General features: G+C 40.3%; 1 protein-coding gene across 2 annotated transcripts in view; it reads right to left on the bottom strand.

Annotated features, from left to right (window-relative positions):
* Positions 1-26062, bottom strand: part of CLSTN2 (calsyntenin 2) — a 317814-nt gene that overhangs the window by 51487 nt on the left and 240265 nt on the right. For both annotated transcript variants that reach the window (XM_058031610.1, XM_058031611.1), the window contains exons 5-8: positions 19632-19781; positions 8899-9084; positions 4067-4315; positions 3476-3597 (exon numbers count right to left, since the gene is read on the bottom strand). In XM_058031610.1, the coding sequence (XP_057887593.1) occupies positions 3476-3597; positions 4067-4315; positions 8899-9084; positions 19632-19781 (707 nt within the window). The remainder of the gene's footprint in view (positions 1-3475; positions 3598-4066; positions 4316-8898; positions 9085-19631; positions 19782-26062) is intronic.

Consider the following 26062-nt stretch of genomic DNA (forward strand, 5'->3'; position numbering starts at 1 on the left):
GTCATGGATCAGTGCAGTAAGTGAAAAATCCACCTAGCAAAGGCCATTAATGGAACAAATAGGGACAAATAAACTGAAAGCAAAGGCTATTAATGGAACAAATAAGGACAAATAAACTGAAAGCCATACTGGAAATAAATCCTTAGGTTTATGAACTGACTTAAAGACACAATATTCCCAGAGCTAGCCTGGCAGATACTGTCATTTGGAGTTTCCCCACACTGCTTGTGAAAGGCTGTCATGGTGTTGAGAAGCTCCAGATGCACTGCTCAGGTGCAGCTGTGTAAAATGTTCTGTGATCCCTTTATCCAGACAAGGACAGAGCCTGCAGCTAAGGTGTGAGCCAAACTCACCCACCACAGAAATGAGATGTAGACAATTAAATTAAACCTAGTCAGTGCCCTGAAAGAATGAGGAGTCTCATGGAGTAGATAGAGCCCAGAGCAGCTGGTATCATAAATTTTACTGTTCTGCAGTGAGAGTGATAAATGATTTCACCAGTTCAAGCTTCACCCTCTTCCAAGGTCACTGGATATCTCTCAGCAAAAACAATCTCTGGATTGTTGCGTTCATAAAGTGAGCTCAGCAATAAAGTGCTCTGCCACATTTTCCTCTGCTCTGGCTGTGGCTGGGACCAAGCCCTGGAGGCTCTTGCAGGGCCATTTCTGCCCTGTCCCACAGGGCAGGTGGGGAACAGGGACAGCAGCTGAGCACAGCTCCATTCCCAGGCTTTTCTTAGCAAAACAACAACAGCAGAGGGAATCGGAGGGTTTGCCACTACAGAATGAACTGTTCTGAAGGTGAGATTTCCAGAGGTATGTCAGTGTCAAAATATGCAAATTATCAAATTAATCCACTCCTGGAAGTCTAGTCCAGCTTCTTTTCATATTGAATAGGACCCTAGCTTGTTTTACGATGTGGTTTTAAAATATCTGGGGCTTTCTAAGATATACCACTCTGGGTATACAGTTAGAAGAAGGCATCAATTTACTACATTATAGTGACAATTTCTCACTCCCTTGTCTTCAAAACCATGCAAGTTCCTTCCTGGCCCATTATTCACATATGTTTTATTTTCAGTTTCTTTTCATTTACCATATAGGCCAGATGAAGCATGAAGAAGAGATAAAGCAGCAATTTTTATGAAGTCCCTTCATGACAAAACTTACAACAGTATCACCTTGACAATATAAATCTATCTTCATGGAAGTCTGGGCACACAACCCATAACAAACTTTATTTATACTTTAATCTTACTTTCTTTTTCATCTATAAACAACAGCTGAAAATATACTGTGGAAATCAATTGACATCAGCCGAATGAAAGGCAATTAATCAAGTGACCTAAAAAATACTTTCTGTCTCTAGTTTACATCATGTAGGAGTTTTCAGTAGTAGTTAGGAAAGTTCATGGCCAAGTTACAAGAGTCACACACAAATTTAATTTATTGAGATGACACTGGTTCTCTCTCATTTTAAGGATATAGAAGTTGACTGCACTCAATTTTCAAAATCAAAATACTTCCCAAAACCTAGCATTACCATTATTTAGATGCTTAGTACCAAGTTTAGAAATACAAGTCCATCTTCAGCACTCACAACAGCCTTATCTGAGATGATATCAGTTACTCCTGACTTGCAATCTTCAATATGATTTAATTTCAGTTTATTTTGTGACACTAAGATTTCATATTGAGTACAGCACAAACTGATTCCAGACTGGTTAGTGTTAAATGCAAAGCGAGTGCCATGACCACCACAGGGCTTCTCACCACACTCATCTGATAACCATGATGGAGATCTCATTTTTATATACATTTAGAAGGTGAATTAGAAAAGTAAACATTCCTATAGCTACATTTTCCATAGCATGCTTTGGAATCAAAGATAAGAAGAAATTTGCTTTGAAAAAATAGTACTTTGCTGAAGTCTGTTTTCTTTCATCCAAATGATGCTTATCCTACCTAAAATGAACAAGTCTATGAAAGGCAACTCTTATCTCTTTAATAATAATATTCTTGCAATATACACTTAATAATAAGGCAAAATTACATACAGCACAGCAGATAAAATAAAAGGTCTGCAGATAGGATTTACAATATAATAGAAGTGCCTTTCTGTGTATCACCATACTCTTTACCAAAAAGGTTTCCATCACTCCCATTGTGCTGATAAAGTAGATTTTTAAAAAATTATAAATGGAAAACATTTAGGGAACTATATGGAATGTCACATCTCTCTCCACTGCCAAAGCATATAAACCTCTACTTACCATTTAAAGTGGCTCAATTAAAATAAACAACAAAAAACTAGTGCATAAAATGACTTGACAAAGTTAACTTAATTGTCTCTTTTTATGTGGATCCTAAATAGAGTTGAAACAGCTGCAAGTTGCAGTGTATTTCCAAGAGATTCCGGACAGACTCCGGACAGCTGCTCTGGGATCTGGGTGGTTCCCTGTGCTGCCTAAAGGGCTGAGGAGGAGAAAGGATCCTTGTTGGGAAGGATGAAAGTTTGACAAGAAAGTCTCACAGATATGTGTGCTTAGCAGAAAAATTTTTAAATGTGGAGTCTGATAAAGGAATAGAGATGGAAGCAAGTTTTGATATAGAAGAAAAGAATTGCTGAGCCAGTCTCACTGGATAACCAAGGAGGCAAAGGGTGTGTTAGTTAGAAGGGGTTTTTATGGCTTAGAGCAAAGGATAAACCCACCTCAAACAAGAAGATGTTTTTACCAAGCAGGAAGATAGCACAGGCTAACAAACAAGCCTGCTGATGTGGCAAGTAGAAAAAAGGTCTCAGAATTTTCCACTGCAAGAAAACTGAATAACAACTTCTAGCTTAAACTGTAATGTACTAACTTTTAGTGATTGGAGCATGAATATGGTAATTACAGTGGTTATGGTAGGCTATAGATAATAGTTAAGGTATAGATTGGTTCTACTGTGTTAAGGTGCTCAGCAAAGAAAAGTATCTAATGCATTATAACCAAAAGAAAAGTATCTAATGCATTGTAACCAAAACCAAAGGGTCTCCAGGCCTGCCTGCAGCTGGAGCTGACAGCTGTGGGCACAGCTCTGTCACCCACCACCCTGGACTGCTGTAACATCTTGGATGGAATAAACTGCATTTTGTATGCAATAAACTGCATTTTGTATACAATAAACTGCATTTTGCAGAGCTGCCTGGAGTCCCACATCTCTCATTTAGGCTCTTACAGTGGCGCCCAACGTGGGGCACCATAAGTAAGAGCCTGAATGAGGGATGCAGGACTCCAGGCCTGCCTGCAGCTGGAGCTGACAGCTGTAGGCACAGGCTCTGTCACCCACCACCCTGGGCTGCTGTAATGTCTTGGATGGAATAAACTGCATTTTGTATGCAATACACTGCATTTTGGAGAGCTGCCTGGAGTCCCGCATCCCTCATTTCAGCTCTTACAGGTCCTGGATGACCATGGGAAGCACGAGGGTGGTACCTGGTCGAGCTTCCAGTGGAACTCGGCGGGGCGGAAGGTGTCGGCCTGGTCGAAGTCCTTGCGCAGCAGGAACACGAGGCGGCAGTTGTGTACGTAGAGCGCGTAGTGGTGCCGGTTCATCTCTGCGGGGACACACAGCCCTTGGTGCCTCACACACCAACAGCACCCAGACACAGCACAGAAACCCCAAAGAACTGAGCTTTTTCATGGATTAGTGTGACTCTTCTTGAATTGTGCCGTATCAGCTTTGTTCATGGAATCATCCTGCCCTAGCTAATAAATGAAATCCAAATGCGTATTTTACCTAACTTGTTTCAGTGAAGAATTAGAAGTGTTTCAATCTAAATAATGAAAAAGAATTAAACATAATTTAGTTATGCTATCAGTCAATTCCTGTGAAATCTCTAGCTGTGTTATCCCAGCTGTGTTTGAAATTTATGTCCTTCAGTAAGCTCTTGAAGGCAGCAATGCTTGGAGTGGCAACATCTGAGATCAGTTTTTTCTCAGACCATATTAAATGAGGAGACATGGCAACACTCTACTGCTGTTGATATCCCCTTTGCATAACATTTTTTCCATACACAGACTCACCTGTCTTGTCAGAGTTGCAGAGAATAGTTTCCTTCTCAGCTCTTAATCCAGGACTAGGTCCATGTTTCATCCACAGAGTGATGGTGAATTGATCAGTTAAATTTTTTGGGACTATTCCATCTGGGATTTTGGCTCCTTGCTTTCCATCAAATTTAAAAATCATGTCATTGCTATCCATGAGGAGCCCAGCTGTCCAGTTGGTTGTTGTACTGGGAGATGGTAACAGGTCAATGGCACCTGAGGAAGCTCCTGCAAATCACATAATGATTAACACAATGAGAGACCAGTGAAAAAGCTGTGGAGATTAATATAGGCTAGGGTTCTGATTCACACTCTTTAGACTACTTTACTACCCAAATGTCCTACCAGCCTCAATGCCAAATCACTGAAACATTATAAAATACCCACCATTGTGAACCAGCAAGAGTTTTCTAGATTAAATGCTCTGCACAGAAAACTATAGAAAATAATGTAAAGTTATCTTTCTCAGAAATGTTCATTATTTTCTGAAACTGATTAACGGCATTTCTTCAGCCAGTTCAAGATCTGCTAAGTCAAAACAAATTTTCTGCATTTATCTTCCCTCCCTTACAGCAGTGGGCATGATTGCAGGACAGCCCCACAGTGTCCAGCAGCCAGACATGGATATCCCCAATAATTCTGGGAGGAACGTCCATTCACAGTGGGGGATTCACCCCAACAAGATAATATCACTCCAGTGCTGCTTTCTGGTACATATTTGATGGTTGGGGCTCTGAGTGTTCTTTAATGATAGACAGAGATGGAAAACACTGCGGTACCAAGATCTGATAAAACAGCACAGTTCTTCACAGCTCTGTGTTTGCTTACAGCTCAGCAACTGCCAGGTGCTATGAAAACCATGCAAAGAGCTACCCAGAGCATGGACCCACTGGTGAAAGACAGCCTGGAGCAGGAAATATGATTCCAAGAGTAAAAAGCACAAGCAATCTTTGTATTCCTGTTGCTGCTTTGTCAAGTAAGAATATGGTGAGCAAACTGTGATGGCATAAAAAATCCCCTGCTAAGGTGTTCTGCCCTCCTTCACCATCCAGGAAGAGATAAAAGATCCTAAATCTCTGCAAGAGTGCAAAAAAATTTAAGCCAAAAGTGTGTAGAATTGTTTCCTAGAGGCTTTAAAAAAAATGTATTATAGCAATGATTTGGAAATATTTATCTTATTCTGTAACTGAATGTCTTGGGTTCTTCTCCAAAATTTACTGCTGTAAAATGAGGCTATTTGGAAGTGATATTTTGAATATCAAACCTAAAACCTACCTGTTCATAGTTTGAGCATGGAGACAAAGTGTATTTATTTTACAAACTATAATTCTGGATAATACAAGACACTGAATTTTGTGTAACCAGCACCAAGCTCAACTGGTTCTACTTTATCTGCCTATATTTGTATGGAGATTTATGGCTAAGTTTGGAATCTCATCCTGTAACGTGTTTTAATCCTGTCCTGAGAAAAATCATTGGATTATTACTGGGGAGATTTGGCTGGAATAAATCATGCTTTTCCTATCCTAGTAAATCCAACCAGAGTGCCAGGCTGCTCAGCCATGTACAGAGACAGATCTGGAACAACGCAAACAGGATCTCTTTGGAGGTGTTCCCAGAACAGCCTGACCATGGGATCAGTGCTCTTCCACAATGTAGTGCCTGATGCCCTTTTCTCCCAAAATGCTTCCAGAACAATGCAGGAACTGTTGCATGAAGCTCAGTTTTGGGCTAAGACCCCTAAGGCACCTCTTGCATATGAAAGTGCTTATTTTCACAAGTGATTTATGCAGTTGGCCCCACCTCCTCTCCCAATCCTGCACATTTGGGCTCCAAACTTTGTGCCAGGATAAGCACACGGTGATGCTGCTCACTGAGCTGGACCAGACTGCTGGCTTAGCTGGAAACAAATGATGCAAATGACACTCAGCTCAAACTCTCCTTTGTGATCAGAGCAACTTTGGGCCTCTTGCAATGCTGCACCACCCAGGATAATGGACAGGGCAGGATTATGGCTGGAGCAGGGCCTTGAGGCTGACAGTGTTTCCCTGCCTCAGTTTCCCATCTGACACATGGGAGAATTAGCAATCCCATTATTTTCTATTTTATCTACATTTAGAGGGAAAGGAGACAGCACCAGAGCTATTTTCCCACTATATTTTAGGCCTCTTATCCTGTGTTTATTTAAGTGTGATTTTTTCTGATATGTTTTTGCAGTCCAAGTGTTGTCTTTTAGACAGTCTGTACTTTTTATTACTGTGAGGTAACAAGGTGAAAGAATGCTTTGTAAAATGCTTTGAGGCACAACACTAACAGTTCCTTGCCTTTAAAATGACTCAAGTGTAATTTAATCATTTAAGCTGCCCACCTTGACCATCCAAGGGATGCAAATCTCTGGGTTATTGAAAAGCAGACTTGTACCTTCCATCATATAAAAAATGAATTTTAATTTGCCCTCCTTAACATCTTCCTTCTCCAGATTTCCAACACATAAATGAAGAAATGAGCACAAGATTTATAAACTGGATCTTTACTTTTACAGAGAGAGCCTTGCATTTTACATGGTGTAGAGCTGTATGAGTGCTCAGTTCTGCACACTCTGCAATCACATCATGCTTCACTGTATAAAAATATTCATGGTTTTCATCCTTTTCAAAGGATTTGATCATCCAACTATTAGTTACAATAAGGTAACTTCTGGGAGAAAACTGATTTCCAGAAATAATTTAAGTGGCTTTCATAAGACTTCTCTCTACATTAAGGATCATAAAAAATACTAAATAGCAAAGTGCAGGCCAGGCTAAATGCAATTCTTATGTAAAGCACATTGTCACTTTTCATCAAAGTCCTGTTACAAGTTTCTACCATGTCCGCTCGCTATGAAGATATGGAAAACCTGGAACAAAAGAAGAATTCTTTCAGCAGTGAGAATTTCCCCCCTATTTACATACACTCTTACACGTTTGTTTTCTCAAGTGTTTTCCATTCTCTTCCTTTATGGATGAGGAGAGGTGAAATTCAGCAGGGATGTCTGTCCCCTGCTCAGAGCCACCACAATGGCCCTGCAGACCCGAGAACTGCCTGTAATTCTCTTTTCTGCTCCAGTGTCAGCAGGTGAGGCAGTCAAGCCACACTGTAAACTGAGCCCCTTAGAGCTTGTACAACCTTCCTCAACTAAGGACTTTTACACCAGCTGAAGGAACCGCCTTTCAGCCTACTCTTGAAATGATAATATTGTTGGATATAGCTGCTATCATTGCTTGATTACAAGGTAATAATTCTGTGGTTTAGGTCTTGTTCACAGTGGTCTGCACTGAGTGACTGTAACATTTGCATTTCAGGTCTGTAACAGCACAAAGCAAAGTTGTTTTGGCTGCTAATACAGCTTCTTAGAGGAGGCAAAAGTATTTGACTTTAGCTATTATATAAATATTATTTCTAGAATATTTATATGTAATTGATATATAATATTTATATATATATAGCTATTATCTAAATATTCAATATATTTTTATTAAAATTTTCATATTTTATGAAATCAAGCCTTGGTCTGCCTCTCAGATTTAATATCATTACCATGATTAAGATGCATATTGGGGCAGATGGATTTTCATCTCCTCTTCTAGAACCCAGGCAGTTGGATTAAGACATAGAATCAAAGTCATGATTGTTTCTGTGATCTTAACTAAGCAATTTTGAAGTTGAAAACATTCAGATTTTATGACAATGCTACTACTCCCGTTCACCTTTACCTCCCTTTCTTCATCTCCATTGATAACTGATAATTGCAACTCTCAACCATTTTTCCCTGGAAATTGCTTCTCCATTTTTAATAATTTAGTAACACTGGCTGAAATTTTTCATTTACAAAAATTATTTCCTAAAGGTCAGTGTATTGATCTTAACATGCCTGCAGCACTGCTGGGTGGTTATCAGAGCAAAGGCAAGCCCTACACCAGAGCACCCAGAACCAAAATCCAGGCATTTAAATGGAAAAAATTGCACAATTACTACTGTAGCTGAGACAGAAACCAGGCAAAGAGACAGGGAAGATGAGAATTAATGTCTACACCATCAGGGCTTCATAGGAGGACTCTAAGGACATCAGAGCAGGAGAGACATCTGATCTCAAAAGGGATTATTGTGCGGCCATTGCTTTGTCAGATACAGAATCTTAAAATCTGAAAAAAATATCTTCAAGTATTTAACCTGCCTTTCAGAATTGACTTCTGCATTTTACACAAAGTTATGAAAAAGTACAAAAAGGGAGGAAAAAATTTGGAAATATTTCTCCACCAGGTCAGCTCTTATCTGAAGTTTGTTTCTTAAATATTTTTGCTCAGAATAATATTTTACTTTTTGTTTCTTTGTCCTCTGGCACAACACTGAGCAGCAGAATAGAAAGCAGAGTTAGGAGGACTGAAACACAACAGGGAGATTTAATTCCCTTCAAATGCTATGGTCTTCCTGTGATGGCAAATCTACACTGGAAATCTCACTATAGCGTCACACCACTATCTGTGGCAGAGGGAAGAAAGAAGGGGAAAGAGATGGAATGAGGAAGAAGGAAAAACTGAGAGGGGAATCAGAGCAGGAGAGAGAAAAAATTAAAAGAAGGCAGGGAGAAAGTATGGAGTGAAAACAAATGGAAAAGAAGGATGAGACAGCTGTCAAATATAATCACTCTCTCAATTTTCATTGCTACAATCCAAAGTGAGCCAGCTGAGCTAAATCCAAGTTCTGCATGCTTACAGGTCACAAGGAGCTGGTGCCTTGTTTGCAAAAATGGAAATGGAAATCCATATCCATACCACATAATTTCTGCAGAGATTTCTCAGAGTAGGTTTCACGATCACAGCCCTTCCCAATGTAATTGGTCTGCAGCTCAATGGTGGTGTGGATTGAGGACACTGGTCCATCACACGTCTCCAGGTGGATGCTGGGAAACAAGGGAATGCTGCCAGAGCCAGGCCTGTATTCAATCCGTTTGTTCCAGTCTGGAAAAACAAACAAATCAAAACCAAGATCCAATGGTGAGTAAAGGAAAGGGAGTTATATAATTTCAAATTACATATTGTTCTCAAAGGACACTGTCTAAGGCAAAAATAAGAGTCTCTGAAGTTGGCACCAATAAGCTACTCCGCGAAAAAAATTGGATTTTGGCCCTGTTTTTCTAAGAGTGTCAGGCTCACTTAAGTAATGCCTCTCCTGGTTGAGTCACACACAGGGGCTGCACACAGCAGCTCCTGACAAGAAGTGCTAATTGGTGTCAGTCTGGAGCTGCAGTGCCCACGTTCCGTGACAGACTACAAGCTGACTCTGCAGGGAGCAGGTTGTCTGCTGCACCCAATTTGGTCAGATTTCACAGCCTTGTGGTAAGAACAAATGCCTCCAAGGACCAGGCTACACCAGTCAGTCTAATATAACACCTCTGTAGTGCCACTTCTTGTCTTTGAACATCTTCCTTATTTTGTGAAGCACTGGTGACAGGAAGTTCCAGCCGAAAGGATGACTCCTGCTTCCAGCTAGATCTGACTAATCTGTGTTTATGCAGATGCCTCACAGCCCACAACAATTAAACAATCCCCTGCCTCAGGCAGCCACCTGTTTGTGCCGCACATACCCCCTGTGCTGCTCAACTGAAGCATTTCAATGTTTGAAATCCAATTAATTATGGTGTTTGCAACGTGCTTCAGAGAAAACCCGAAAAAGCAGCAGTAATTACAAGCATCTATTTTAGCTGTCTTTGCAGCTCATATTTTCATCAAGTCACAGAATGGCTGGAGTTGGAAGGGATCCTCAAAGCTCACTCAAAGGGACACCTGCCACTAAACCAGGTTCCTCAAAGTCCCACCCAGCCTGATCTCAGGCTGAGGGACAGGGCATCCACAGCTTCTCTGGGCAACCTGTGCCATGCCTCAGCATCCTTACAGGAAAAAACAATATAATTTCATATATCCAATCTAAATCCAACTTAAAGCTGCTGCCTCTTGTCCTGTCACTACAGGCCTCAGTAAAATCTTTCTATCCATCTTTCTTGTAAGTCCTCTTCAAGCACTGAAAGGCCTCAGCAAGATCTCCATGGAGCCTTCTCCACACTGAACAGCCCCAACTCTCAGTCCAGTCTTCTGGCCATGTTCATGGCCCTTCCCCTTGTTGCTTTAACAAGTTCAAATCTTTCTAGGTAAAATAAGACTTCAAAAATGGAAAAGTTCTAGGTCTTGACAGTCAACAAGATCCCTGAAAGCAAATGGACAGAGATTTGTTCTAAATATCAGTGGAAGGGAAAACTGATAGTGGATACAAAGATGTATGTATGCATTTAGTAGGTGAAGGAGTTTGTGTTTTTCAACAGATCTCATTTCAGAAAGCTCGGGACTTAAACTGCATTGAACTAAAAATTTCCAAGAAATTCTAAACATCCATGCAAACACTTTGAAGTGCGAGGAAGTCATTAGTCCAGAGTCCAGGCAAAGATGCTACAACCACTGGTCTGCATTTCAGAATTCTCTGATCCTCTGACATAACCCAATTGGTTTTTACTAAAATCTTTAGGACTAGCACATCATGACTAAGGCAACCATGACTGCCTGTGCACATATAACTGAGCTACTATTTCAGTTGTAATTTTCATGTAATTCACTCCATTTGTTCCACATTAAGTTAGACTTGATCTACATTACTGCATAATTTCTCTGCAATTGTTGGTTTAAACAGTTCCATTAGAATTCCAAGTACCATACATGGGACATCATTACAATAATAGGTTTCTGTTCCCTCTCCATTGCAGAAATTTGAGGTTAACACTTTTCCAATAGAACAAGAGCAGCAAATTCTTTGAGGTTCTTCAGGTAAAAATAAAGTGATTTGCTGGTTTTATGCAAACTAATAATATATTAAGTTTTGATCTTTATAATCTCTTATTCACCAGTTCAGGAATTGTATTCCTCTACCCCAAACGGAAAATAAAGTCTTATATATGTCTGGAACCTTTCTGGCTATTTCAGCAGCTTTCAGCCATATTTTCATTTCTCAGCTATACCAAATGGACCGGTACTCATGCAAAATATTCATTAGTGGATGTGAGATATGACTGAATTACAAACTGCAAGGTGCCTGAAGCTGCCCACTCACCTCCAGCTATACAAGGAGTGTCCTGTAAAACTCACATCATATAAAATAGCACTGCTCATGAGGAAGAAGGAGGGGAGGCCTCTCTTTCTGCCACAAGAACTGGAAGAGGTATTTTGTTTCATGCTTGTTTTCATCTTGGCAGAAGTGGGAATGTGTACCCAGAGATCATAAACCCTGCACCTCCCTAAGTCACTCACATTTATCTCAGTTCTAAATTGTAAAACATCAACTAGACTTGAACCAGTGTCTTTGGACCTTGGTCTACTGCATCACCACAGACCAATCCCCATCCTAAACTGCACCAGCACTTCCTTCACTGACTTAGTGCAGATTTAGGGATTCCACCAAGAAGTCCCTCTCCATGCCAAAGGCATTCCAAGGAAGGCGTGAGGCAAAACTGGAGCAGGTTACAATCCTGTGATGGCAGAACCATCCCTAAAGGCAGCAACAGCTCTGATAAAAAACAAGTGGCTTATTTCCACAGAGCCTGCCCCCAGGCACTCAGCTCCCAGATCTGTGGAGCTGAGGCCAGCACCCTCTGCATCTCACCACCACTGCAGGCAGCAACGCTGGCAAGGGCACAGAGCTGGGACAAGCAACAATAAGCAGTAGTAACAGTACAAAGAAATTACTGTGACAGTAACCCAAGTCCTTAATTTAATTTTGAATGGTGTATTTTGCTTTCTCTCAGAATAACATCACACATTGGACTTACTCAAAGGATCAGCACCTTCCCTTCGGGAATGTGGTGGTACTTTTTCATTTCCTCTGGAGTGACTCACAGGAAAAGTCTTATGTAACCTGAGTCTGCAAATACCTCTGAATTTAGGTATTTTCTAGATATGTTCCGATACGTAACCCCACCTGAACTGGCAGGCTGCACTTAGATTAACTAAACCCAACCAACACAGTTCCTGCTGTGACACAAACCTGACCCAAGTCCTGCTAGAACACCACATTAGACAGCAAACTTAGGAAAGTAAATGCTGTCAGGGTAGAAGACTGATTCCAGGGAGAAAGTCTGAATAAAACTAGCACTGTTTAGTCCTGCAGCCACTGTTTTGATTTTATAATTCAGCAGGCTTTTTCTTGCTTGCCACTTGTAGCATGAAGCTGCTCCAGACAATGCAAGACAACCCCAGCTGGGTTATCCCTACAATTAGAGTGTAAATATCACCATGTCAAGCTTGTGGTTCAGATTTCATCAATTATAAAGCAACTATGTAAACATGCATCTTGATCGCTGAGATACTCAAACGATCCCAAGATCAAAATGGATCAAACTTCAGTGACAGTTTGAGCCTTTAAAAGTAAATCCCAATGCACTGAACAAATTTTCCTTGTAACAACAGATGGATAGTGTGAAGACGTTCCTTGATCTCTAAACTTAAGGTTTTCTGTGCTGTCTTTGTGATTCATGTTTTGTATTTTAATTAATTTTTAATGCTAGATGACACTGAGGGGTTTAATCTGATTTTTTTCCCTTGAAGATCACGCAGAGGAGGTATGACATGGTTCACATCTCCTACATGTGTGTGGCCATAAACTTTGATTCCATTTCACGGTGTTAAAACTGATAGTGATGTAATTAAAGATAATTGTAACACAGTGAAATATGAAACTTCTCTCCTGTTGCACTGAAGATATGCATCTTGGCAGCTGAATGTAAGATAAAATTTATGTGGTGCCGTTAGTGAGTCTCTGCAGCATCGCTACATAATTGCTGGAACAGAAGGTTCCCAGAGCAGTGTAATTGGTATCTCTTCTGTTTCCTCTGCAGCATTCTCACATCTGTGCTGTTTATGTAGGCTAGAGACTTGGCTAAAGGTTACTCTGGTGCCTTTTTAATGTGAAATAAGATGAGTGACTTGTTAAGGAAATGGTAATCAGGTCTGACTCAGTTGAAGGGTTTTCACAGCAAAGAGAAAATTCAAACTAATGTCCAAAGCTCTGCTGGTTTGCTAAGAGATTTAAGTGCACATCTCAAAGCATGAACAAACATTCATATACACCTTTTCCTTGTGCAGTATGTTGATAGTTTCAAAAAGACAAACAAAAAAGAGACAGAAATTTGTGCTCAGTACAGGACAGTGGAAAGGCTGATGCTGCAGGAGCTGGTGAACCCAAATGAGTAACTGTTGTGCTTGACCTACTGACACTGAATATTCCATCAAGTGATAAAGTTCCCAGACCTAATGGTGCTTAATTATGTGAAATAAACATATAAGAATCTAAAACCCGTGAAACAGCACGGCTTAAGCTATTATTTGTCATGAGATTTCATTTGAATAATGTATTTCCTACAGTGTCAGAGCCCCAAGGGCACTAATAAGCCCTAATGAACCTCCACAAGCTTCACCTGGGGCCTCCACTTGCCCTTCCATGGGCCTGGAGCTTTGTTTAAGCTCAGCCCCATCAGACTGGGCTGCAGGTGCTGGTTTGTCTCAGCCACAGCATCTCTGGATCCAGGAGCCAGCCCAGGCCTTGCTGCTCTGGCTTGACAGAGCCTCAGTACTGTGGACTGGCCCAGTGTATGATCCCAATCCTCATCCATGGATCCCTCATCCATGGATCCCAATCCTAATCCAAAACTCCTTCATTATTGGATCCCAACCCTCATGCATGGATCTCAATCCTCATGCATGGATCCCAACCCTCATCCATGGATCCCAACCCTCATCCATAGATCCCAATCCTCATCCATGGATTCCAACCCTCATCCATGGATCCCTCATCAATGGATCCAAAAATCCTTCATCAATGGATCCTAATCCTCATCCTTAAATTTTTCAGCCCAAGGTCTAAGAATATGTGGCAGTATCTACATGCAGAGAAAACAAAATCATAAGGAAAAACTTCAAACCTAACTGGATACCCTGCAGTGCTTTAACTTTTTGGCAGAGGAAATGTTAATGGAATGATGCTGTCAGCTGCATCTCAGAGATAAGAAACTTCTCCATGAAATGATAATTGCCCCAGTAAAGCTCAGGAGGATCTTGCAGTGAAAATGCAAACAAGAAATTACTAGTTTTGTAGTTGCAAATACAGAAATGTGAACAAAGGAGTTATATATGGAAATAAAAATCTAGCTAAATAGGTCTAAAATGAAAGGGGGTTTTGTATCACTTAAGATGGAAAAGACTGGCTTCAGTATTTCCGTCCTCAGAACAACCAGAGAGAAGCAGAACAGCCTGCAGAGAGGGCAGTAATGGGTTACTCGGCAGATGTGAAGCTCATGGTACACAGGGAACTAACTGGTAATGATCCCTGTGAGCCTGCCCTGGGAGTGTTATTTGATATTTCCATTTGCAGCCCTGGCACAAGACCAGGACTGTGTTAGTTACTGCTGCCAGTGAAGGGAAAGGAAGGCAGTGCCACACTAGAAGTCAGTCTAGAAAGAAGATATCCTAAACACAGAACAAGGTGACCTTGAGAACTGGTGTTACAGAAATAGTGCTTAGTAATGACACAAAGTGCTCAGGCAGTTCAGCAAACCTCTGAGAAATCACTGAAAAACAACAAATGGTAAAAGAGCTGATTTCATTAAGACAAGAAAGCATTTCCACAGGCCACCAGTCTGATACAGCCAGGCAAAAGCAAGGCAGTCCTGGAATATCTAAAGCACTGTTTTCAGTAAGAGGACATGGTAAAAAGAAACATGAGAGGACCTGGAGTGCTCAGGGAAGACGTATTTAACTACAATGCAGATACAGAACTTACTAAAGAGAGCATATCTAAAAAAATTAGATTGGAACAGGTATGACTGCCTTCTCTGAGTATGTCTGGTAGTCAAAGCAAAGTAAAAACGACATAGATACAAGTAATAAAGCAAATATGAACTTATGTAAATTTTAAGCTCAAAACTTGGTAGTACTCAGGAGTTTAGTTAATTTTCAAATGTCTGGAGTGGTTATTTAGAGTGGGTATTTTACTAAAATGGTGCCATTCAAGTTAACAGCTGAATGTAAGTATTTCATCCTGATTACCCTGGTTGAAGGATGTGTGGCTAATGCATGCATAGCAGTGCCAAGCCTAGACTGGCATAAAGACTCCCTGCTTCACAATAAATTTCATTTATAAAAGTATGGGTGAATATCTCACAGCTAAGACAACACAAGGATGGTGCTTTGAGCTGCTAGGTGTCTGCACAGGAGTAATGCAAATTGATTTGTGTTTAGTGCAGAAATTACTTGGTCCTTTTAAATTGTTCTGGAAGACTGAGAATATTACCTTCATCAGCAAGGTTTCTGCACTTGACCAGCCTCCTCCAAATAATAAATTACCTTAGTAATCATATTCCTCCTTGTTAAAAGCATTGTCAGAATGAAAGCCAATATGGTTTTGGTTTGCCTCAGTAACTGGATCTTACTAGAAAGCCCTCATGAAAACCATTCTGAAGTCACTCAGCAGCTCCTACAAACAACATCTCTGAGGAATGTTGACTCAGAAGTGATGTGAGATCACTCTGCTACTGAAGTGGAAGGTCCTGCCCTTCTTTGTACAAAAGAAAGATTTTATTTCAGCAGGAAGAGCAAGCTGATGTGACTGCACACAGGCTCTGAATGCCTATTCATCCTTAAAGAGGTGCTGGGAATGTGCCTTTGGGAAGGGCCCAGGCCACCTTAGTGGGCCCAACATGCCTTAGGAAGGAAATGGTATGCACTATCTCTGATACACTAACAACCTTTTAAGAATAGTTTTACAATCTATTGGGTGAATGAACAAAGAGAAGCTTTTATTTCAAAACTATTTTTAAGCCAACGCTATGTAAAAGTAGTTTAATTTTTCAGGACTATCTCTTTTAAGACGAATTTTTAAAGAACTTCAACCTTATTCTCTTTTTTGCCTAGCTGGCTGTGGATGCATATGGGTTCACAGACCTTGGAAGATAAATACAAGAAATCTTTTCAGACTGGTAAAAAACTTGAGGCTGGATGCTGTGAAATCCTGTTTTGTATTTGGACTCCGAACAGTCCAACTGCAGGTTAGTCACCATTGCCTATGCAAGGCCATATGAAATTTGGCATGGAAAACTCTCCTTTCACGAGGGGAAACAAAGTGACTTTTGAGTTTTGGGCTGTTGTCTTTGCTCCACACTCATCTCCCCAGGAAGCACAGCCAGCCTTCCCTGTTGTGAGCTCTCTTTTTCTTTCCCAGGATATTCAGTTGGTTGTTTCAGAGAAGTTTTTTTGCTTCTAGTAACTATTTTCTGTCTGAAATCAATTGCATTTTAGGGAGCAACCTCACTTGTAGTTTAATTGTCAGTAATTGAGCAGACCTCTGACAATCTCAAAACATATTTTTCAAGTTTTCAGGTCCATGATTCTACCCTTTTTCTTTTTTTTTGGAGGCTAGACTCTTCTCCCCACACAGTGCACTGGTCACCAGAGAGCCTGGTACAGGAATAATTGTTTTCAATTTTTTGCTACATTGCATCTTTCAGCACATTGGGTTAGATTTAATTTCCATTTGTAATCCCACTATGGCAGGATTAAAAATGTTTTATACCAAAAATCTAAGTATTTTCGACTGCAGATTGAGCCATGATGATATCAGGAGTACTGTCATCATCCAGCTTTTCTTGGTAATTCTGTCCTTTACCTACCTGGCAGGACAAGGACACTGCACTGTTTGGAAATCATGGACATGAAAACACAGCTGGCATGAAGAGATTTTGTAGCACAGCTCTAGAAGTCACTTGACAAAACCCACTAGTGAGAATTTCCAATTAAAATACCTGATTAGGAAGTAATTCAGCCCATTGATTTACATTTTTAGCTTGCTCAGTATATGAATAACACTCCAGAGTGCTCTGCTCAGAAAGCAGAAGCCAGCTTGGGTTAAGTTTGTTTCTAGAGCAGCCTCTGAACAGAGGGGAGGCTTTTTTGCTGAAAATATCTATGTGGGGATCTGGCTGCTGGTGTATTAATGCCCATCATCATCAGAGAGCAGGGAAGCAGCTCCTGGATTTAATGAAGATTTCAACGCCGTTAGCCCAAGGAAATATTGATTAAAGGAAAGCACCTTGGCTGGTGGAGCCTTATTTGCTCTGCCACACATCAGTCACATGCTGCTGGCCTCAAGAAACAGGAATAATTTTGAATTGCTTTACATCAGCCTGTTCTTCCCTCTCGCAGCCCTGCACAGTGGAGGTTATCTGAAGGGCATCTACGCTGAAATTGGCTGCAATAAAATTTTTAATACTGAAGTTGCATTAGACCACTCCAATCTCTATTCATGATAGTTACATAAACAAGTGCACAATATTTCAAATTACAAAAGCCATTAGCTTTCAAGAACTAAGTGCCAATGCCATAAATTGAAATTCCGAGTATTTATTTGTTCAGGATAACATTGAAGAACAAGAAAAAAAAAATCACGTATTTTAGCAACATCTCTATTATAACCAAGGACTCAGATTATTCCTCTTTTCTGTCAAAAACCTCCCATTATTTTACTTCCTGAAGTCATCCAATCTTTACAAATATAGCATTATTTCAAAGAAGATGGAGCAAACTTGCTGGCTGCCCCTTTGTGGGGAGGTCACAGAGCACCAAACACAGGGAAGAAAGAACACTATAAATATCTTCCATTTCTAGTCTCCAGATTTCCTCTTTAACTACTACAAATACTCTTGGAAAGATTTGCTAATTTGATCTTATTTTTTCCCTAGAAACAGGTGATTTTTACTGGCTCAAACTGGCAAACAGCATCACCTACATGAATTTCTCCACCTGTAAAAATAAAAGGGTATGAAAAAAATCTCTTTAAGAGAAATGTATAAATCTCTGGAATGCTTATGTTGCAGCTCATTTTCAAATTACAATTAATGAATTAATAATAATTATGCAATGAAGCCCTATCTACTCAATTGTTTACTTAAAGACCTTCTACCCTGAGTAGGAGACATCCCCTTGCATCTTGTGCTCCTTGACCTGGGGATGTGCCAGGGAGGTGAAGAGTCGTGTGTTTGACAGGTGGAAAGGTACAAATAACACGAACAAAGCATCAAAAACACACCCCAAACCCTGATCAAACCTGTTTGAGATTGCTCCTTTTCCTTTTATTGGCTGCCTAGTGTCTAAACCCACCTGATGGAGCCAGTAACAAGCATAACAACCACATGAACTGTGAAATAATACTGGGCAATAGAAATACACCATTGCCACCTTTGCAAAACTTATTCAATCAAAAAAATACCTGAATAAAAAAAATAAAAAAAAAATATTCATCCATTGCACCCGTTTTAATACAAATCTCAAGCTAATTTGGGAATAATTAATTTATCTGAGATAACTCCATAAAATGGAAACAGAATATTTCTCCAGTGTAAAGAGACCATAATATTTTTAGAGAATAAATCATGTGAACAGTAATATCAGTTAGAGAATGTGGAAATAGTTCATAGCTATTGTGGTTTCTTTCAACAAAAATGTTCTTCAAATACTTGGGTACTAGTACCTCCCAAAAATCTGAAACGTGGCTCCGGTCCAAGTGAGGGCTGTGGAAATGGAATCCTGCTATTGCAAACATTTCATTACTAGCTCCTCTAGACGAGAGCTTCTCATTTCCCAAAGAAAATATTTTTTCTTCTAAATGTCAACCTGCAAATTTACCTTTAAGTACAACAGCAAAACTGATTTTTTTCCTTCTCAATCATTATGTTTAAAAATTACAATTATGAAGGTCAAGTTAGTCCTGAATGACACCTGCATAACATGGTCACATCCAATTTGTTTGTCTGTAATCCAGCCCTCATTTCCATCTTAACTAATAATTAGTGGCATATCTATCTTCCCTGTACATTGTCAGCTGGGGTTTTCTCCATTCCAGACAGGGTATAGATCCTTACAGCATTTTTAGAAAATCAAATTGATTCCTACCAGAATGTCTCAGTATCAAGACAGGAATCAGCTTTAAAGATGCTTTTCACACCCACTGGGGGTGCCTTGGCTCCTGCATGCCACAAGAGCCAATCCTGAACCTTGAACAAGATAACCTGAACAACTCCAGCTCACATGGCAGAAACACCTTGCCATGGTGGCTTCAAAAATGCTCTTTTAAGGAATAGTAGGACAATGGCAAAACAGCATCATTTTTTTTTACCTTCCAGAATATTCTTATAAGATAACTTATTAGACTCATGAGATAACTTATTGGAGTAGAAATTTGTGGTTTTTTTGTCTGGTCCGCTCTTTGTTCTGCCTAGAGAAGAAACATGGCAAATGCAAGCAAACATAGGATTATCATCCACTTCGTTAGCAGGCTTGGAATGAGGCAGAAGGAACAGCAGCAGTTTTCCACACCAGTGCAACAAGCACCCTCCTTTCCTTACTGTGAGGTAGAGGGAAAACACCAAAGGAAAGAGATTTAAATAAAGAATTACAATAGAAAAGCTATTCAGCCTTACCTTGCCAGCCTGGTTTGCACACAGGTTTGACATTAACTCGAACCAAGACATCTTCTGTCGCACGCTTCTGCCCACAGTCAAAAGCTGTGACCATTATCTCATACTGGTGCTGCTTATCATAGCTCAGTTTCTCCGTGTTCCTGATGTTACCTAGAGGTTCAACACAAGAAAACATTCAGAGATTCATTCTTGGCCGAGCATCCCCAGACTGCAACATCTGGGTCCTGGTTCATCAAGTGCTTTGTGACTTTTGAGCTCTCTTGTGGCCGTGTTCACAGGGGTCTCAGGCTGAGGGAAGAGATGAGAATGTTGACTCCATATTTCAGAAGGCTGATTTATTATTTTATGATATATATTACATTAAAACTATACTAAAAGAATAGAAGAAAGGATTTCATCAGAAGGCTGGCTAAGAATAGAAAAAGAAGGAATGAATAACAGAGAGTCCAAGCCAGCTGACTGTGACTGACCATTAATTGGAAACAACCACATGAGACCAATCCCAGATGCACCTGTTGCATTCCACAGCAGCAGATAACCATTGTTTACATTTTGTTCCTGAGGCCTCCCAGCTTCTCAGGAGGAAAAATCCTAAGGAAAGGATTTTCCATAAAAGATGTCTGTGACACTCTCTGAAGTACACAGGACATGCAGAGGCAGGACACTGATGAATGGGAAGGAATTTCTTTCAATCCAGCATAGAAATAAGATACTTGTGGGAAAATATAAGATGGGGGTGATATAATGTGGGCATGGCTCTGTCAAAAAACATCTGCTCAACAACACTTTCTAAAGTAAGATGGTAAAAGTAATTAGCAGTTACATCTTGACACGTGAGCTATTAGTGCACTCTCCTTTTCCACATTTGCCATAATACCTGGCTTTAACAGCCACCTTCCTGAGATCCACTACTGAACCCAAGTATCTTCCTGTTTTCTCAAAAGCTATTACCCTGTAGAGGAGAGACATTTTAAAAATAGGAAAAGCCCTAAAATCACCCCCTGCATTACAGTGTTTAGCAGTATTTGATACGGCAGCACATAGTTATCACATGCAAAATAAAACCCAGCAACAACAGGGTTTATCTGCTGAACCTGACTCACATAAAAAGGTAACAAATTGCTTGCTTTAGGAACAAAAACATCATAACTTTCAGAAGGAAAGGGAAAGATCTTTCTCTGAATAGTTCCTGGAGGACTGGGAGAGCACCATGCAAAATATATGGGTTTTCTATTAACAAATTCAGCATTTTAATCCTGTCCATTTCCACTGGAATTTACTTTTTGCACAAGTTGAAACTTCATCCTGTTTAATTAATTTTATGCTTTTGCTCAGGGCTGTTTGCTTTACTATCTCTTTGAATGAGGATTTTGTTCCAGAATTCAAAGAACAAACTCTGCAGCACTGCTACACGTAACATCTGCTTGCAAGCAAGGATCAGCAAAATCCAATTGTTTGTGCTAAATTTGAAATGGGCAGCCCCCCCATATCCTGGAATTTAGTCAGATGTAGTGAACCGGTCCCTACAGGTGCTGGCCAAATTCTCTTTTGTTAGGCACAAAACATTAGGTTTGGTTTGAGCATTTCAGTTTAATTTTCTTTTTTCTTTTCACACAAGTGGATGAAAGACAAGAGAAAGCAGAAAAATGCAGCTTCTTAAAAGAAGTCTTTCACTAAAGCTCCATTAATTTGACAAGTGACAACTTTTAGCCGCTGTCTCTCTGCTTCACACTCCTTATCTTGTCAGAGCCCACCACTCTACTTTTTGCTACTACTACATTAAAGCCAACTCTAGGAGTTTATTGAAATGGATGCAAAACTTTCCAGGTCAGGCCTGAAGAAAGGCTGTTGTTTGCATTTATCACCAGCTCCAGGTTCAAAGATTGTAGTTTAAATACACCCTTGCATCTGCAGTAAATGGCCCAATACCCCATTTACTGCTGGCTCTGAGTCTCTCCTGCTCTCTTTGTGGGCAGGACACGCAGGTGGACAAACCCTTCTCATATTTAAATGTCTTGAAAGGAAAAATGGAATTGTGATCTGCTGAAGGCTGGTTTGGACCCAGGGCAGTGTCCTGCAGACTCTGGGGGTCTCTCTCTGGGGTGCCTCATGTTGCCAGGTGTTTTCAGGCCTGCCATGGGCACAGCTCTTTGCTCCCCACAAGAACTGCAACAACCACATCAACTCTGTCGGAACTCAGCGCATCCCTCTGGGTGTCCAGAGCTGCCAGGACCCTGCCAGGGGGCTCAGAGACCCTGGCACACAGCCCAGAACACCTGTGGGTTTGATTGTGACCCGTGGAGCAAATTACCAGCTTTGTATGAGGACCTGAAAGCCACAGAAGTTTAAGCAGTGTAATAATAAAATTATCACTAGGTGGAAAGGCAGATTTTGGGGTTTTTAGAATGGGGGTTTTGGGAACAAGATGGAGGGACTTGGGCATGTCCAGCCTTTCTTCTTCTTCTCTACCTCCATTTTCTGCAGTGATGTTGGCACTCTGGGATTGGTTTAGAGTAGAAGCTCATTGTCTAACACAGGTGATAGGTATTGGAAAGTAATTGTAAACATGTTATCTGTAGTTTGCAGTATAAAGAGATAACACAGCCCTGGGGCAGGCAGAGTGCCTCTGTCTGTCCTGCTGAGCGGACCTTGGCTGGACAGGAGAAAAATTTTTTATAGATGATAAGATACAATAAACAACTCTGAGACTGAGAACTGAAGAGCTCTGACTCATTCTATGAATGTGGGGGCCAAAACAGAGACTGTTCACGTGTCTCGGGGCTGCAATAAACTGCAGAACCCGCAAGAAACCTCTTCATTGGGTTTTGAGTTAGTGATTGACAAAACAATCTAATCGCCCATTTTACTATCTTGAGTTGCCTAATTAGTGGCTGCCTAAGAGGATTTAATGAAAAACTGCCACTGTATGTATATACTTAATTACTGACTTTATATCTGCTCAGTTCTTCTGTCCTTTCTCCATTATATTATTTCATACATGAATCTTTGTATTTCCCTATTTGGTTCTTCTTGGTATTATTTTAGTCTGTGATCAGCAAAGATAATTCTCAAGAAACCAAAACTGTCCAACTGTCCTACAGGATTTATAAATCATTACAACATATTTACATTTCATTAAATTTATCTTCCAAGATCTGTATTTCATTATGGCCATTTCAGATTTGGGCCACAAAGATTCTGACTCTTCGGTGTTGTTCTGGAAGGTCATTTGGATGACTTGCAATTGCATATGTTACCCAATAGTTTATTGATTTCCTAATATTGTTTTTTCTTACCTCTGATACTTTATGATTCTTTGGGTTTTTATAACTTAATCAATACAATTAAAAAGCTGACACAGAAGGAAAGCACTATAAACACAGACTAAGTAAAGTTTTAGAGATGATAGTCTGAAAGTTTCTGTTTACATCTCACCAACAGACAAAAAAGTAATTAATAACATTAAAAAGAGAAAATTTTAATGGAGAAGTAAGTACACTTCTACACAATTCAAAATTAGGCCATACATTTTTTATTGAGTTTTCCTAAATATCTGCCTTTCCCTGGAAATACCCAGAGCTAAAACCAGCTATTTTCAAACAACAAAAAGCAGATCAGTGACTAGAGGAATATAAAAAGACCTTCCTGAGGACACAGGAGGACATTTACATGTCTGTTTCTTCAAGGTCAGTTTTGGGGATAGATAGATATAAACATTCCTCTTTTATGGCTCTTCCACCTTACTTTGGAGCAGACACAAGAATGGGGAAAAAACTTGACTGATTTAGTATGGCAATTCCCTCCTAAATTCCACAGTTACTAAATCAATTGATCTTCCTGTCAAAAAGGTTCATTTTTAAATGACAATGGAAAGAATCTGTCATTTAATAAATATATAAATATCAAATGCAGATGCTCAGCTATAAAGTTTGGCTTTACTTTCCTGGCCATATGAAGTGTGCACAGCTCCTGCTGCAGCCCTGGGTGCTGTGAAGGGGGATTTTGTGAGGTCCTGTTCTGTCCAGGATTTGTAACCTGATAAAATCTGTATAGCCTGGACAGGTCCCTGTCTCATCCTCACACTGAACAGTTTGAACAAGCATTTGTGAAGTGCTCCCCAGAGCCAGGTGGCAAATAAGAATCATCCCCATTTCTGAGGTGAGACTAGGTCAGAGCTGCGACAGAATTTGTATTTATACCTGAGTTCCCAGATCATCTGACCATAATCCCTGAGAAATAAAGCACAAGATACATGAATAAAAATGGCTTTTGCTGGCATTCTGACAGATCTGTGCATTGTGGTTTAATTTTTCTGTCACCTGAAAAAACCCTACACTGTTGCTGCAGTAACTGACTTGATTTGCATTCTCTGCTAAGGATAAAATGAGATTAATCTGCATGCAATACTACTTTAAAACATATTATGCCTTACACCTTTAATCACAGTTCTTTGCACAGCAAAGCACAGATTTGTCCCCTGCCTTTACATGACTGTGTTTTGTGACTCAGAGTTCATTGCCCTCTGAGTTGGGCTCATCATACACAAGACTGCATTTTACTAGTGCTATAGTTTCAGAACACAAAGCAATTTCATCCACAAGGAAATCACATACCAAGGGCCAGAGTCCCCAGAGATAACCGAGAAGTTTTATATTACCTTCCCAAAGTAGGAAATACCCTCAGGCTGATGCTGCTTCCTGTGCCCTCACTCCTGCCTCCCCTGGAGTGGGGATGAGGCAGCCTGTGCACCAACACCTGAGCCCGCAGGGCTCTCTCTGCCTCTCTGCAAACCTTCCCCAATGTGCAATTCAATTTTTCAAGCCCAAAAAACTGTTCCATGCATGGATCTAGGGACAAGAAGTAAGTTTTACCTAACAAGACACTGGCCTGCCAAAAGAAAAAGAGCTGATCGTAGAGCTCCATCTTTTTACAGACCTAAATTCAGGGTTAGTTTCATGTGTTGGTCATGAAAAAGTCCACCATCTGGGGCAGACAATGGCATGTTTTCCTCACAATTCACCCTCACCTCCATCTTTTGGGGCCCCTTTCCATATTTAGATTTGATTTTAAGGTATTTACTTATCCTCTTTCTGAGCAATGAAGCTCCACATGTAGGTGACTGAAAAGCATAAAAAAATCATAACCTGCAGGAGACACAAGAACCTAGATTTGTATTTCACAATGGCTAAAAAAAAAACCCAGTTAACAAAATCCTAATTAGCACAGTATTACCAGACAGACCCAGGCATCTCATACATCTATTTTAACCACCTGACCAGGAACAAAAATGGGCATGTTTCCAAAGAATTTGCACCACAGAAAGTTTCTATCAGCTGCCATAGAGAGACATTCTCAGCAGTGAAATGTGGTGGAACTAAGCAGCATGATTTTATCACAAAATAAAAGTATAGTCATCTATTCTGACTTGGTCTCTAATCCCAGTGGGTTTAAGCAATTACCATTATCTTAAAAAATTGCAAATTAGACTGCAATTACTGTTGGTTGTGGCAGCATTGTTCTTTTAGTGAACAAATAGATCAAAAATATTAATTGAACTCATGACCAAGAAACTGCAAGTATTACAACCTTATACCAATTATTCACTGCAGGCTTTAAAGCCACATTTAAATCAATGATTTTCTCACTGCCTTTGCTGCAAAGCAGGTCCCAGGCACATGAGGACAAAGATGTAACCAACGACTCCTGGCATTTCCTATGCTTTTGATCATATCTGTGACTGTAAAAAGCCACGAGCACTCCTGAAGCAGCTGCTCTGTGTGATAGGAGCTGAAAAGGCATGAGTGATAGAAATGACTACTCTGTATCACACCAATTTCAGGGTATTCTCTGTCCCTTATACCTGCCACAAACCCCACAGGAAATTTTGAGACAACGTGTGGCTTCCCCGAGTACCCACCCTTCACACAGACATGGAGCCTTGGAAAAAAATGGATTCAGAGACATAGAGAACTTTCTTTTATGACAACATGGGAAATCTCACAGTTAGAAAAAAAAGCCATGGAGAGGAAAATCTTCCAGGGAATTGCTTCCAAATATGTCCTTCCAAATGCCCAGTTGCTGTAAAAAATCCTTTGTGCAGTTCTCTGGATTCTCAAGAATCCTCAGGGCTACTGTGGCAGCTGCCCTCATTTACTCAAACACAAACATATTCCTCATGGTTGCACTTCCCATATCATACACTTGCTTCCCAGTGTGTGATAACGAGATGGATTTTTCCCCAAAGTCATTAAAATTTATTGATGTAACAGGTTATTATCTTCTGATGCTCATCTGTGCATTGTGCAAGAACTGAACAAATACAGATGAATAATTTTTGAACAGGGTTAAGAGTTTTTATAAAACATCCCAACATAAAAATGACTGCTCAGAGAAAACAGTAACTCCATGCATGCATTCAATTTACAATTTGG

The sequence above is a fragment of the Melospiza georgiana genome, chromosome 10 (genome assembly GCF_028018845.1).
Source record: "Melospiza georgiana isolate bMelGeo1 chromosome 10, bMelGeo1.pri, whole genome shotgun sequence".
NCBI classification, from domain to species: Eukaryota; Metazoa; Chordata; class Aves; order Passeriformes; family Passerellidae; genus Melospiza; species Melospiza georgiana.